This window comes from Hydra vulgaris, chromosome 09 (assembly GCF_038396675.1).
Source record: "Hydra vulgaris chromosome 09, alternate assembly HydraT2T_AEP".
Taxonomy (NCBI): Eukaryota; Metazoa; Cnidaria; class Hydrozoa; order Anthoathecata; family Hydridae; genus Hydra; species Hydra vulgaris.
The window spans coordinates 11,193,310-11,210,281 of record NC_088928.1 but is presented as its reverse complement, the minus strand read 5'-3'; the positions used below and the strand labels follow the sequence as shown (position 1 = coordinate 11,210,281).

At 28.8% G+C, this 16,972-nt stretch overlaps 1 protein-coding gene across 1 annotated transcript in view; it reads right to left on the bottom strand.

Annotated features, from left to right (window-relative positions):
* Positions 1-8,201: 8,201 nt before the first annotated feature.
* The window catches only part of LOC100206281 (adenylate kinase 7), a 72,939-nt gene continuing 64,168 nt past the window's right edge, over positions 8,202-16,972 (bottom strand). Inside the window, exons 14-19 of the mRNA XM_065804714.1 lie at positions 14,056-14,253; positions 13,786-13,866; positions 13,335-13,387; positions 13,079-13,165; positions 12,843-13,001; positions 8,202-8,390 (exon numbers count right to left, since the gene is read on the bottom strand). Of these exons, the coding sequence (XP_065660786.1) occupies positions 8,349-8,390; positions 12,843-13,001; positions 13,079-13,165; positions 13,335-13,387; positions 13,786-13,866; positions 14,056-14,253 (620 nt within the window). The 3' untranslated portion in view covers positions 8,202-8,348. The remainder of the gene's footprint in view (positions 8,391-12,842; positions 13,002-13,078; positions 13,166-13,334; positions 13,388-13,785; positions 13,867-14,055; positions 14,254-16,972) is intronic.

Genomic DNA, 16,972 nt, shown 5'->3' with positions numbered 1-16,972 from the left:
TATGTGTTTGTGTATGTGTATGTGTATATATGAGGATGTATATATGAGTTTTTATTCTTCACCTAGTATTTTTCAGAAAAAATATTTTATTGTAAATTTACTAAAGGCTTGTGGGCTTTAAATGTTATTAAATGTTATTGTAAATTATGTTATTGAGTTTTACTCTTCACGTAGTATTTTTCAGAAAAAATGTTTTATTGTAAATTTACTAAAGCCATGTGGGCTTTAAATGTTATTGTAAAGGGGCTCTATGAAAAGATTGTGGTGACACCAGTCATCCGTATCTTCTTTGAGCTCCTGTCTGTCTTATATATATTCTTTGTGTAACGTAAAAGTTTCATTGTAATTTTATTATTTTATTTTATATAAACAGCAACAAAAAAAAAAAAAAAAGTCATCTAATACTTCTTGATCATATTTCTAGTAATTCTGCGGAGCGAATCAACACCATCCAGGCTAAAAAATTCTTAAACCATAACTTTTTCATTTTTTACGGTTTTTCAAGAAAATTTTAGTCTTCTTACAAAGACGTCTTCAAAATAAATTACCATAACGTAAACGACATTTTGCAGTGGAAATACTGCAATAGGGTACCGTTTTAATTTCGTCACGCATATATTAAAATTAAAACTAAGGATTCCGGGATCGAAATGCGGACAAACAACTCAAAAATGTATAACAACAACAATACAAGTTACTCAGTTTTCAATACAAACTCTCAAAAACTTTTTGAATTCTTATTAGGTGAATCGATGTATACAAAAACGTTTTAAGTCATAAAAACTATTTTTAAGTCAGGCAACTTTAACTATGTATAACACATATATATATCACAAATTTTGATATATTTTTTAACAAATCTAATATTTAAAGATGTCAAATAGGACCCAGATTTTTTTTTTTGAATTTATTAAAGTAATAATTTTGGATTTAATAAGTTTTTTCTTGTTCCCCGAAAAAATAGTTTTTATGACTTAGAACGTTTTTGTATACATCGATTCAAGTGTTCGTGAATTTTTAAAAGCTGTTTAAAGTTTTCATTGTGATCAATAAGTTTAAATTTGACATTTTTAAGCCTGATTAAGTTTTTATTATTTTCAGTAGAAAATTTCTTTGGCAATAAATGAAATTTAATAAACGAATGAATTTAATGATTCTAAATACGCTCAGGGTGGGTATATTTTGCAAAAGTTAACTAATTTTTTGTTTGTTTTTTATAACATGAAAATTTTTATATAAATATATAAAGTTAAAAAGTTGACAATTAAAGATTATGTTAAAATAATGATAGAAATGAAATAAAAATGAAGAACGCGGAAAATCAAAAAAGACTTAGAGGTCTTATCATGAGAACCGCTAAAATTTGACGCGTCAATAGTTGATGTAAACTCATACAATGCGACGATCGCATAATTTATTGGTAATAAATATAGTATTTTAAGTTTTCTTTAAATTAACTTGAAATATGGTAGGTTTTACAAGGATCATTATTCTTTGGATTTTTTAAAAAATTTTTGTTTTATCTTCTTTTCAGAGTAGCACAATTTTCTTGACGAATTTTCATTTTTCTTCAAAATTATTATTTTCTTCAACCGTTGTAAAACACCTCTGCAAATACATGTATTTGCAGTGATATTAAGTGATATTGTGATATACTAAACAATATTCGACAAAGACAATCATAATATTAAGTATATCATGATTGTCTTTGTCGAATATTGTTTAGTATATCACAATTTGTTGAATTTTTAATAACAAGATTTTTATTGTCATATGATGAATATTTTCCACTTAGTGATTTGTAAAAGTTCTTCTTTGACCCACGTGCAGCAACTTTGAACAATTTCAGCCGTTTTAGGCAAGTAGGTTAGTTTTGAAGGTCATACTAGTCACTTACGTGTATGTACATACATATGTGCATATAGAACATTTGTATGAACACAAGTAAACACAAAGACATATACAAATAAAACACATAGATACATATTACATATATATACACATACATACATAAATACATACATGTACACATACATACACACACTCATATATACACATACATACTTACATACATACATACATACATACATACATACATACATACATACATACATACATACATACATACATACATACATACATACATACATACATACATACATACATATATATACACACATAGACATACATACGCACACACACACACACATATATACATATACACGTGTACGCACACGCAGGTGCTTACACACATACATATATACACATAAATATACACACCCATACTCAATATATTTTACAAAGTATATTTCAATAAACTATATATAACATTATTCAAAAAAAAATTTATAGAATTAGTACATAAGAACACAGTATATGCTTACAATATATAATAACTTTAACAATAAAGTATTTTTCTGGAAAACACAAAATAAGAAAACAAAATTTAAAAAAAAACATAGATATTTTACATATCAATTGAAAATATAATATTTTTTAGTTTTAGTTTATAGGAAGGATAACTACATTTCTAAAGAATATCAAAATTTTTTGAAATAATTTTATTCCACAGAAAAGCTCCACAAAACGAGATGCAAAACTTTCCAAAATTTGTATGGTAAGAAGGTTGTCGAATAGCTTATTCGACAACCTTCAATATTAAGATAATGTCGAACTTTGGCCAACATGCCGTTGGACCTGCTTAGTTTCAGTGCCTTGAAGATGGGATGCAAAACTTAAATTAGAATCAATTTTGATACCAAGATACTTGATAAAATTCACATTAACTATTTTTTGGCCACTTAATCTGAAATTCAGGTGCTTTTTAATTTTTGTTTGACTTGATTTAAAGATAATAATTTCAGTTTTTTTGGAATTAAGTGATAATTTATTAGATAGGAGCCACTGGAGTAGATTCGCTAAGTCATGGTTTATATTTTTGTTTATCTCTTTAAGTGATTTGTTTATTAAAAGCAGATTGGTGTCATCAGCAAAGTGGTAAGCAGTGGAAAACTTCAGAGAGGTATTAAGATCTTTAATAAAGAGAAGGAAAATTAATGGTCCTAATACAACAACAGAGAACCTAACAGAGCCTTGTGGGACACCATTTGTTGATTTTATTAATTCAGATTCTATCCCATTAATAGAAACAAATTGTGTTCTATTTTGAAGATAAGAAGAAAACCATTGGAGTGTTGTGCCTGATACCGTAGTACTCCAACTTTCTGATAAGAATGGAATGATCAACTGTATCAAAGGCTTTATGGAGATCAACAAAAACACCACATGCAAACAATTTATTGTCCAAAGCTGTTCTAATTTTTTCAGTTATACCAATTAGTGCATGAGTTGTTGAATGATTGTTTCTAAACCCATACTGATTTTTATAAAGACACTTGAATTTCTCCAGAAAGTTGTAGAGTCTATTGTGCATAGCTTTCTCAAATAGTTTGCTTATATTTGAGAGAAGAGATGTTGGGCGATAATTAGAGTAATCCAGTAGAGAACCTTTTTTATGTATTGGTGTCACTTTAGCTATCTTAAGGAGATCTGGGAAAATTCCATTTCTAAATGAGTTATTCATAACTATGGATAGTGGCTTTGAGATTATGTTTGGAATAAGCTTAAGAATAAATGTGGGAAGGCTGTTTGGGCCCAGACTTTTTTTGTTTTGAAGTTTCATAATGAGACTCGATACCTCAACTTTAGTCACTGGTTTAAAGAAAAAAAAATTTCATTAGAATTTTTTAGAAAGTCTCTAAAATCATACTTAATTTTTTTGTTTATTAGATTCTCTTGGATAGTAGCAAAATAATTGTTAAAAATATTAGCAATTGTGGTTGGATCAGAGATGACTTTATCATTTATTTTGAGGTTGAAAGAGTTATTGTATATAGTAGGTCTGATGTTGATAATTTCTTTTATTCCTTTCCAAGTTCTCTTAATGCTGTTTAGATTGTTGTTGAAAAAGGAAATAAAATACATTTTTTTGGATTGTTTAAGTAAGTTGCTTATTTTATTTCTATATAACCTAAGTTTATCAAAGAGTAGATTTCTTGTATTAGTATTGTTTGATTTAACAAATTTTTTATAAATGATAATTTTTTAAAAATACCAGCGGTTATCCATGGTTTAGATTTAAGTTTAATTTGTTTTTTTGTTAAAACTTTGCATGGAGCATGCCTGTCTAGAACTTTTTCAAATGTATTTAAAAAACTTATCATTTATGCTAATTAACAATATGCAATAGAAATTGTGTGAATAGTAAAGATCAGCAACAAATTTAACTTTTGTTTTACTTTTATATTGTTAACAAGGGTTAGTATAGTCTTATATAAGAAAGCTTGCTGTTTTGAACATAGATCAGGTGTACCAGGATATTGTTTTATGTAATACAATAATCAATGCATTTACTCTTCTGTTAGTAATAGCAATAATAATTAAAATTAAAAAAATTAAAAAAAAAAAAAAATTTGATAGTCTTGTTAGTATTTAATAATCTTGCAAATGTGAACATAGACCAGTTGAATCAGAAGATTGAAAACCTTTGTATGTTTATGTTAGATTCAATGTAACGCCAGTTCAAATACTGTGAAGCACCCTGTAGCCTTATTTCAATAAATTCCGATTTTATAACAATATCTGCTCTAGCCGTTAGTATAAAAGTAATCCAAACAACTACAAATTATAAAACTCCAAAATAAGAAAACGCCATTTTTAATCAAGCAATCACCACTCCAGTTAAAAATGCGATCAAAAGAAGTAATTTTGGATCCCTCAATATAGTAAAACTTTATTAATGAATGTCCACTGTTAAGAAAATTATATGAACTTTCTGCATCTGGAAGGTCACAACCCATGTTAAGCAATTGATCTGCCTGATGTTTCACAGATCCTCCTATCGCATCTGGTGCTCCCTTGCCATGTCCACTTTCAAAAAAATTCCAAATGGCTAAATTAAATTTTAATTCGTATATCAATGTAGAGAATAAGAAGAAGTTTTGCTTATTCCTATATTGTGTGGTTGGTCCATCAGAAAAAAAATGAAGATCTGGAATTTGTGGGTTATCTATCTTGAGTTCAATTAGCACGGGTTCCAGATGTGCCCATATAAAAGAAGGATCGTGCCTCAAAGAGTCGGATATAGTTGTAAATGACTGATGTCCATCCATTTTATAAATTACTCCTGTATGCAATGTAGTTTGTTTGTTACTTGCTCCAAAATGTGAAGATTGAATTGCAGCAAAATTCTTGCACACATAGTTCTCAGAAAAATCTATATGTATAACAGCTTCGTTCACATTTACTGTTTCTTTTAATTGTTTGTACATTCTGAACTGGTGTCTTATTATAAAAACATGCTTGCATAGCTCGTTTCGAATTGATTCACAGAATTTTAATTTAAGATTTTTAAGTGTTCCACGCTTCACACTTTTCCTGATAACCTTTGTTGTTTTTTTTTCTCCCATCTATTCGTATTCCTGTTTTTTTTTTCCCTCTGGAACCAAACTATAAAACATTCATCTTTTAGCAATCCTTTTGCTTCAAATTGAACACGAGACTTAAAACAAATGTTACATTCTCTGAACATACATTCTCTTCTATCAGTACTACAACAAACTTGCTTCACTACTTCAATATTTTTTTTTTTTCAAAACACGCAGGTTAATAAGTTTATCACAAAGTAATTGTATGTTCTCGTGTTTTTTGCACAGACATGTATTTCTATCTTTAGCCGACGGTTTGCGGACGAAAAATGGGCGATAACGAGTAAACGTTGTATATGAAATGTTGTTTCTCGTATATTCCGCGCTAAATTTTTCATAAAGGTTTATTAATGAATCGAGTAGTAGTCGCTTTTGTTTTTTATCTTTATTTTTTTGTTACAGTCTGTTTCTTTCCAGTTGTTATTCTAGAATTGTCATCCCGTGTAAGAAACTCTCTGATCAAATCCTGTGTTTCAGCATCAAGCGATGCATTACCACGATGGCATTCACTGTTTGGAGTTGTACTTTTTGATGAAAAAGAAGAGTTTGGGGTTTTATTACCTGCTAATAAATTTGACATCCTGCTTGTTTCATTTGTAAGAAAATCGTTTTCTACAGAAGAAGTAGATGATCTATCAGTGGTTGTAGGTGAATTTGCTTGTAAACCAGGCAGGAAACTTTTAAGCCTTAAACAACGTTTTTATGTATTTTTGGGCTGAACAATTAGCCGTTTTCAACTCGTCCGTTAATGTTTGTATTTTTCTATAAGCCTTTGTTTTTCGGTAAGCAACCATTGCTCTACCTTTTTGTTTGCGTTCGTTATTCCTACTCAACTCGCGTTCCGGTGACTCTGATAACGATGTTTCAATCTTTCTTTTTGCAGCTCTAAATTTTGCTATCTGGATGCGCCAACAACGACGAACAATTCGTTTTTTTCTTTCTGATTATTCTGAAATCACTTTAACCTTCTTCTGCTCACGCCACATATGCCAACGTTTGCGTTTTCTTTTTCACGAAATATGTCTGCATTTTTTTCTAATTGTCTGTCCCGAAACGCTTACTGAATTTCAGCACAAGATTTCTTTGAAGTTTTCATGTTATATGCCTAGTTGTATTTCTTTTGGAAAAATAGTATAACAACTGTAATTGTTAATATACCAAAAGTTTATTTATTATTTATTTATTATTATTAAAATATATTTCAAGATTTACATTTATTTTAAAAGCCAAACGTATTAGAGTCAAATGTAAATAAAAACCAAACAACAAATGAAATCCTAATATTAAAATACTTACAAATTACTCTTACAATAACTTGAAAGTAAAAGAACGCAGCGTACACATGGTAATCATATTTAACGCTGCAAGGTAATCATATTTTATCGCTGCAGTAAGTCCCTAATGGTTGACGTGTTTATTTAATGCAGAAAATAGCTTAATTTAAAGCTTTCGATTTTTTTTAACTTTATGATGTCAGCTCCGTTATGTTGTTGTCAACTCCGTTATTAAGAGGAAATCACGGAGTTGACAGTAGCGGAGTAGACATAATTATTCATAACCAATAGTATATCATTATTACTCATTGGAAAACATCTTTAAAATCTTTTATTGCTATATTGTCCAAAAGATTTAAAGAGTACTAAAACAAGCCATATAAAAATTTGTAATTTTACGGAATAAAAAAGCGTAAGGGAGTGGACTTCGAATAAGAATATCATTTTTAAAATAAGGTAGTTAGACTCTCATTTTTATATAAATAATGTTTGCAGCACGATATAACTTTAAATGTTAATAAATTCCATAGAACTGGACTTTTTTTCATTATTTTAATTAGTAAATAAGTAAAAACTACAAACCTGTGACTATTTTAGAATGTATAACGGAGTGGACAAAAAATGTTGGGACAACAAGTTTTTGACAAGAGCTACAACAGGATAAGGTGTAAATTAATACATGTATTAAAATACCGTATATTAGCATGTCTAAAGCACCAAATTATGTACCCGATTAGTCTTAATACAAAAGAAAAAAAATTATTGAGTATACCAATATAGTCCAAGATGTAGGACATCTACGGAGTGGACATTTTTGATTAACAATTGTGCACCAAAATTTTAAATTTTAGTTGGAAATATCCGATAAAATGCTAGTTTATATTAACGATAAGTATTACTACCCACGGTGCTGTTTTTTATGTTACTTGTACAAGAATTGCGTTTTTATAGCTGTAGGACAAAATTTCAGTAACGGAGTTGACGGAATGAGAAAATGACTCATATATGCTGGTTTTAGTTAATTATGTACTGAACTATAAGTGAAATTTAATTTCTTCTAGCCTGACCGCAAATTTTTGGACGCTACTATATATGATCAAAAATATTACTTTTATTAGCGGTCTACAACTTATTAATGATTAATTTACTATGTAAATTAATAATTAAAAAGCACACAAGTTGTTTATATTTACAATTAGGTAACTGTAAATATAAACAACTTGTTAATTTTGTTTATAGGTATATATAAACTGATGATATATGTGTATGCTTATTAAATCATACTTACTGTTGAAACTTTTTTGATTTCTTACTTGAGTTAAGGAAGAGCTTATTAATTAATTTCTAAAAAAGGTCTATTAAAGATCAAAAAGTCTTTACTTATATTTTAGACGTTCGCTACATTGAAAAATAAAAATAGTTATAAATAAAAATAAATGGATATAAATAAATGGTTTTGTAATTAAACAATAATACAAAAAATAAAATATTTTTCTGCGTAAGAAATTAAAATAATAAATATACACAAAACGATTTGAACAAAAAAAAAATTGAACAATTTCACTCGGATACCATTTTTGAAAAACGTTTATAAATTTACTTGAGGATTCTTTTCAAATAAAAATTCCGCCTAAAAATAAATGAAATAAGTATACAATATTTAAAAATTTAATAACATAATTGAATCCAGAATTGATAACGCTTACTGGCGGCAAAGAAACATTCTCCCGAAAGGCAGAATGCTACTTTGAAACTTTTTTTCAACAAATAATTTAAATATTTAATATTGTTTTAAGTTGCGCTTTATATGATTTATTGCCAAAATGTCATTTTTAATTTAAAAATACGTAAGAACTTTTTTTTATTTTGTCTGGCAATTTGAGGCAAAAAAATTCACCTCCAATTAGAAGGCAGAAGTTGGCAAGCACTGAAAATGGCGTTCAAATCATCTTCTATCTCTTCTGGCGGCGGATACCGATGGCTACTAATTCCCAATCAGAGACGGCCTTTGATACATTCTGCATCAAAAAAAAAAATCCCGATGGCGACCGCTAATTGGTAGACAGAAGCCAGTACATTTTGTCATAAAAATTTTGGGAAGCGACTGAAAACTAGAGGCAAGAAAATTTATGTCTTTTATCAATCTGAATGAATCAATAAGCTAATAAAATTCGCTGAAATAAAAAATAAAACATATGCAACATTTATTATACAAATTTCTAAACTCGTCTTCAGTGTGCCAAAAAAATGGATTCTACTGCAATGATTTTTAAAAAAGATTCTATTTACATTGCTGCTTATTTTCTTTATTATCACAGGATCAATCCATAATTTTTTGTAAATTAACTTTTTTCAGACCATCCGTGCTCTTCTTTTAAAAACAGAATTATTAAAAGAATGGCAAAAACATAAGCAAGAAAATTTACAGAAACATTTACTACAACAGAAACTAACTACAAAAGAAAAGTTTTAAAAGAAGTTATTCCAAAGTCTTTAAGTCTTAGCAAGACTCAAAAACTATTGTTAAACATGAGCTTATACTCTAAATGAATATGGAAATTCTTTCTCAGTCTTATTAAAAGTTTCAACATGCTATAAAGAATGTCATACTTAGGTTATGATTTAATTATATAAATTTAAAAGACTTTGTCCTCAAATAACTCTCTGTAGAGTTTCAAGAAGACCACAATAAAGAGTTTTTTTTTTAAAAGTAATAAATCATATATTTTTACAAATATAAATTTCTTAATTTGCTAAAGGTCCCCCCATGTCCCTGGTAGTGCCGCGCTCAAAATGTTACTCTGCGCAGCAGCCGTTTTCTTCAAGGTTTGTGTTTCGGAGTTGTAAAATATTTTGTTAATTCACCAAAACCCAGAAGGTTACTACAGACAAGGAGGCTACTTAATTGTGGTTATAACTCTCTCTCAACTCTATAACTTCAAAACCTAAACCTTGACGAACAAGGCCGCTGCTTGGAGAAACAAGTTGAGCGTGATACTACCAGGGACGAGGTGGGGATTGAACTCGGAACCTTTTGCTTATGAAGCGTTGAAGTAGTTGAGAGAAGTTTGTAACCACAATTTAAATAACCTCTCTGACTGTAGTGGTCTTCATGGCCTTTAGGGAGGTGAATTAACATTAAAGAAAAAAAATTGCTTTTTACAACACCGTCACATTAGGTTGAAAATAAAATTCTGTGTGATAATGAAAATTCCTTGGAATTAGATTTGTCAAATAGTGAATATGACAATGATACATCCAATCAAGATGGTTGAGAATATTTTGCATCATTAACATTAATACTTTTGTATCATCAACATCAACCCTTTTGCATCATCAACATCAAACATTTTTGCATCATCGAAATCAATCCTTTTGCATCATCAACATCAATCATTTTTTGCATCATCAACATCAATTATTTTTGCTTCACCAACATCAATCATTTTGCATCATCAACATCAATCATTTTTCATTGATGGCATAAATGTAAACCTTTTTTACATTGTTTTCTACTCAAGGTTTTTGTGATAGCGGATATGCAACTCTTCCTGGTACCTTTTAATGAGGATATAGCTCTAAAATTCAGTTTAATGGTTCTGAGGCTAGCTGGTGGCAAGGTTTCAGAACCCTATGGTAGCTTTCATAAGCTGATTCCATCAAAAGCTGTAAAATATCAGAGTATTAACAATGCCATGTTGCGTATGAATGACGTCACTATTAGTGCATTTGTGTGAATTAGACTTGCTTTTTGAGAGACTGATTTGAATTCAGCTGTTTCATTTTTGGATCTCAGTGTTGAGGGTTATTATTTTTTGATTCGCAAAGACTCCAAAAGTCACATGCTTGGCCTAGACATATGCTTATCATTATCAATTTACCTGGGCATAATCTTGTCATCATCAATTTGCTGTGAAATCAGGTTTGAATCTTTTGACTATTCTTTTTTGATCTAGTTGACCAAAACCCAACCCTAAGCCCTTTCTCTTTATCCCTCAGCCAATATTATTGTTGTTGGTTACTAAAGCTCATAACTTCCGTACGTTTCTTACTCAGATAGTTAACGTGGATTTTTTTTTATCAGACAACCCTAATCTATTTCCTTTACTCCTCGATCTATATTTTGTCTCCTACCCTAGCTTGCGTTCAGTTTCAGTTTATTTTATTTAGGTGGTTTGAGCCATGCAATGATCTGTCTATATCTTTTATCTTGTAATTCTTTTTTGGACTCACCCTATCATCACACTATTTACTACTACCCTAAAGCTGACTAGGATAGTTCTTATGATTTTCTTTGAGACGATCTTTGGAGTGATGTCTTTCGACTCTTTGCTGAAAAATACTCTTTCCACATATCCTTCTGGATACAGACTGGTATGGAAACTTTTATTATCTCTCGTTGGTTTCTCGCTGCTGACCCTCAATGTACTTCGTGGTTTTCATCTTTTTATGCAGCTTTTTTCTTTTTCTTTTTTTTCTTTTTTTTTCTTTTCTTTTTTTTTAAACATTTTTGCTTCCAACAAGGCTGCAAGCAACCACTAATTAGAGTTGGAAGTTAATGGAAGAGAAAAGATGAAGATTGTAGAGCAAGATAACGATTGATAGACACTTAAAGGATTGCAAATTATATGAATCAGGAAAGCAAGGTGAAGGAAGCGAATTCCAAAGAACTGATATTCAAGGAAAAAAACTAGACGAATAAGAGTTTTTGGAGCACTTAAGAACAGTCACAGAAAAAGGATAAAACTTATTTGAATGACGAGTAACACAAAAACAAATTTTTGCATATAGCACAAGAGAAGCCCCCATTATAATATTTATTGAAAAGAGAAAGAGAAGTAATATTACAACGATGTGACAATGGTTGGAGGTTGGCTGCAAGAGCAGGTCCAACTACGTTTACAATGCGTTTTTGCACCTTGTCTAAAAGAGAAAGGGCATGATTAGAAGATCTGCCCCGGATATGGCAACAGTATTCCATACAAGGCCGGATTTGAGATTTATAGAGATAGAGAAGAGAACCCGGAGTAAGATAGTGTCGAGCTCGATAAAGAGATGCAACTTTAGCAGATGCTAATTTTTCAATGGATTTGATATATGGCTTTCAAGAAAGATCAGAAGTAAGAGTTAATTCCTAGCTGCTTTTTCTAATTTTTTCATCTTTTTTACAACTTTTATGAGAACAAACACTTGTCTATTATTACAAAAAATCAATGTAAAAAGGTTTTACATTGATTTTTTGTAATCTCAGAAGTTAGGTTCTAGAGACTTTTGGAAGATCTTCAAAGGTGTCATTAACAAATGTAAGTCTAAAATTCCATCTCTTATACATGGGTCTAATCTTATTATTTATTATTTCCCATTGCTCTTCAACAATATTCTTCAAGCTCTCTCTCATTGCTCTTCAACAATATTCTTCAAGCTCTCTCCCATCTTTATATTTTCCAGACTTATGTAATCTATACCTTTGTTAAGATTTTTGTCAACCGTTTTCTTTGCTCTTCAACAATATTCTTTTGTTTTCTCGTAACTTTTAGTTAATTTAGTGGTTGCTAAGCAGCGTAAGGAATATTGCTTGCAGTCACTAAATGAATTAAAAAACTAGAAAACAAAGAATATTGTTAAAAAAACAAACAAACTAGAAAAAGCAAAAAAAAAAAAACAATCCCATTTTGTTTAGTTAAACAAAGTAAACTGTATATTCAAACTATTTATAATAGTTTAATATCCATCAATTAATATATTATTTACTTTCATATTCAATTTTAAAATTTAGAATGAAAAATCTTAATGAAAGCAGAATATAAGTGCAACAGCTTGAGGAATCAAAGATTTTATGATCTTATGAAAAATTTTATGAGAACAGAAAAGTATTGAATAATAAACTCAAAAAATTTTTCTCTCTTTGCTGAGTCATAAATCTACTCCCAAACCTTTTTTTTTTCAAATTAAATTATATTATCATTCTACAAATTTACTTAGACAACAACATTTAGATTTTTTTTATAAATGATGCGCTGTTAGACAGGATTAAATTCCTAAACTTATAAAAAAAAATAATTTACTAAATGAAAAAACATACCAAAAAATCTACGGGATCCTCTGGTCTCAACTTGCAGCATTCAATTAAACCTTCTGTTAGAGTTGGCATAACATGTTTCATCAGATAATTGCGAAGGGGGATCGACTGTATTTCAAGTATTTCCTCCTCCTGTTGTTTAACTATATTTAATTTGGCTCTCTAAATATTTATTAGTAGATCCTTATATTCTGCAAATAATTATATTTATTAATGATAAACTTTATGAAACACCATACCCACTCTTCAAGTTTCTTAGCGCGATCTCTGGCTTCTTCAGCCTCTAACATTTCTTTTTCTTTTTCTTTACGACATAATTCATCTACCTAGAAAGTAGCACTTAACTGTTAAATTAAAAAAAAAAAAGTCCCCGACCCCAGTTTCTTTCTCAATAGTTTTTTAATAACCTCACTCTAGTTCTGAAAACTGCATTATAATCAATAAAATTGTAATTTGTAATTTTTGCTTAAGTGAACAAAAATTATATTAAGTCACCAATTTTTCACGTTCTCTTCTTTTTATTTCTTCAATTTCTTCTGCTGTCAAGCCTAAACAGATTCTCTAATGTTTGTATTTTTGTACTTACAATATATAAATAAATATTTTACCATTCATAAGAAAACAATAAAATTAAAAAGTGAATAAAATATTATTCTTATTGTAATCAACAGTTCTTTAAATCTAAATAAATTTCTTAAATTTAAAACAATCTTTAAATTAGCACGCTTGAAACAACAAGCTTTTTTTATGTGCAGATTTCTGTTTTATAAATAAAAATTTTGATTTTTATTACCTTAATATATTAAATACTTTTAACTTAATGATCTTAATAACGTATTTACTTCTTAATTAACACCTATAAATTTGTTTAAAATATAAATTTATAACTTGTAGTTTTTATAAAAAAAAAATTAAACAATATTTCCACTATTAATATTTTAGTTACCATAGTTACGTGGTTTGCCCAAAATTTGAATGATTTTTTCCACTGTCTGTTTCATACAGTATGAAAAATCTTGTGTAACATCTAAAAGTATTAACATTAATATTAAGATTTATATATTAATTTGTCTTTAAATAGTCCTTTTGTTTAATATACTTTGTTTATTTTCAAGTGATTGAATCACACACACACATATATATATATATATATATATATATATATATATATATATATATATATATATATATATATATATATATATATTAAATTTACCAATATACTCAGGATGAATCTCCAACTCATCAAAATAATTTAACACAGAATCTTCCTCAGTGTTTAATGCACGGTATTCTGCTAAACGCCTATGCCATTCTTCTTCAGTGTTATGAGTACCATTTACAACTGATTCTGGAAGATTTATCACTCTACTTCGAAGAAAGTCATCATATGCGTTTAAAGCAATCAGGAACTCTTAAAATAAACTAAGAAATCAACATGATATATGCAAACATGACTTAAAAAGGAAATTCTTTTTGAGTCATGTTTGCATATATCAAATAATATATATAAATATTATAACATAGTAACAAAATAAAATAAAAATAATAACAAAAATTTATAACAAAATATGTAACATATTAAAGGTTTTTAGTTAAACTAAATCAGAATAAAAATTTTTTTTATTCTGATTCACTCCCAACAAGTCTGCAAGCAACCACTATTGCTAAGAACCACTATTAAGTTGGGAGTTACTAAGAATAAAAGTTTTTAGAGTAAAAGAACTTTGCTGAATGGTGAGTCAAGTGAAAATGAGTTTTGGTTGATGAAACTAGTGTTGATAGCTCCTTTGAGCAGCAACGATAATATTTGAGCAGCGAACATGATAATATTTGTAGAAAAGAGAAAGAGATGCCACTTTATGGCAATGAGAGAAAAGTTTAAGCTTGTCAAATAGAGCAGTTCCAACTATGTTTACAATGCATTTACAAAACCATTAATTTTGAAGTTTTGAGCAAAATAAAATGAAATTAATATTATTTATTTCAATTTTAAAATTAAATTTAAAATTTACTAAAAACAAAACAAAAAATTTTTTTCTTATTTTAGCATCTTCACTTTCAACAAGACTACAAGCAACTACTATTAGAGTTGGAAGTTACTGGAAGAGATAAGACGAAGTTTAAAAACAAGATAACAACTAACAGACAACTTCAAAGATTGCAATTTATATGAATCAGGAAAACGAAAAAAGGAAAAAAACTAGACAAATAAGTGTTTTCAGAACACTTAGAAATAGTAAAATGATTAAACTTAATTGAATGACGAGTAATACAAAAACAAATTTTTGTACATGGCACAAAAAAACACTTGCTCTTTAGAGAAGCGCCCATTGTAGTATTTATAGAAAAGAGAAAGAGAAGTAATATTACAACGATGTGACAATGGTTGAAAGTTGGCTGCAAATGCAGGTCCAACTATGTTTACAATGCGTTTTTGCACCTTGTCTAAAAGAGAAAGGGCATCATTCGAAGATCTGCCACAGATACAGCAACAGTATTCCATACAAGGACAGATTTGAGATTTATAGAGATAAAGAAACGAATCCAGAGTAAGAAAGTGGCGAGCACAATAAAGAGATGCAACTATGCAGATGCTAATTTTGCAATGGATCTGATAGATGGTTTCCAAGAAATATTGGAAGTAAGTATTAATCCTAGAAGACGAAGGGATAAGAAGGGAAAGATATCATCAATACATTATCGTTCATAAATATAGGAAGATCTAGATTGTTGCAATAACAGTTAGCTGAAAAAAAGTAGTATCATCAGTGAACAATACCACATTAGATATGAGAATTTCCATTGAGGACAACCTTTTATACTATGATTGGTAAGGAAGTATTCAATAATCTTGAAGATGTTACCTGATACATCGTTAGAAGAGAGCTTATGGAAATGACCAGCATGCCATACTTTATCAAAGGCTTTAGAAATGTTGAGAGGGATTTTATTAGATTCAAGATTAAATGTTTATTAACTAAAGACTCAAACACCTTGTTTATGATAGGAAGAAGACTAATGGGATGGTATTTAGACAAGTCAGATTGCTCTCCAGAATTTTTGAAAATAAGGATAACAGATGCCACTTTCCAGCAGGCTGGAAAACAAGACTCTGACAAGCACTTATAAATAGTTTTGAAAGTATAGACAACAGCTCCAGAGAACACTTCTGCAAGACTATAACAGGTATGTTGTCTGGACCACAAGCTGTAAAAAAGTCTATGCAGGAAATCACTTTAGATAGAGAAGCTGGAGTGATACGACTGTCAAGCAACGGATCAACTTTGTTTGTCGGCTATATCAGGTAGAACAATATGTGCTAAATACACAAAATAAGTGATTTTTTTTTTTTACCATGCTGTTCGCTGCATTAAGTCTGACAGGGTTGTTTTATTCAGAAGTGGTAAAAAGTAAGCATTATGAATGTCACTCTACTTAGAGTTAATTTTTGAAAAAAGTTGAAGACTTTAATGCTGTATCTTTTACATACTAAATAATATAGTATTTCACATTTCTGGAAAGTTTCAGATCATTTCCATTTTCGGTTCATTTATAATAACTTAAATAGTGTCAAATGTTATAACCACCACTCTCACGAATTGCCCATCTCTCTCTCTCTCTCTCTCTCTCTCTCTCTCTCTCTCTCTCTCTCTCTCTCTCTCTCTCTCACACACACTCTCTCTCTCTCTATGAATATACATATATATATATATATATATATATATATATATATATATATATTATATATTAAATAAATGGCATATTAATGACATATTAAATAAATGGCAGTATATATATATATATATATATATATATATATATATATATATATATATATATATATATATATATATATATATATATATATATATATATGTATATATTATATATACATATATTATATATATATGTGTGTATATTATATATACATATATATTATATATATATATATATATATATATATATATATATATATATATGTATATATATATGTATATATATATATATATATATATGTATATATATATGTATATATATATATATATATATATATTATATATATATATATATATATATATATATATATATATATATATATATATATATATATATATATATGTTGAAGCGAA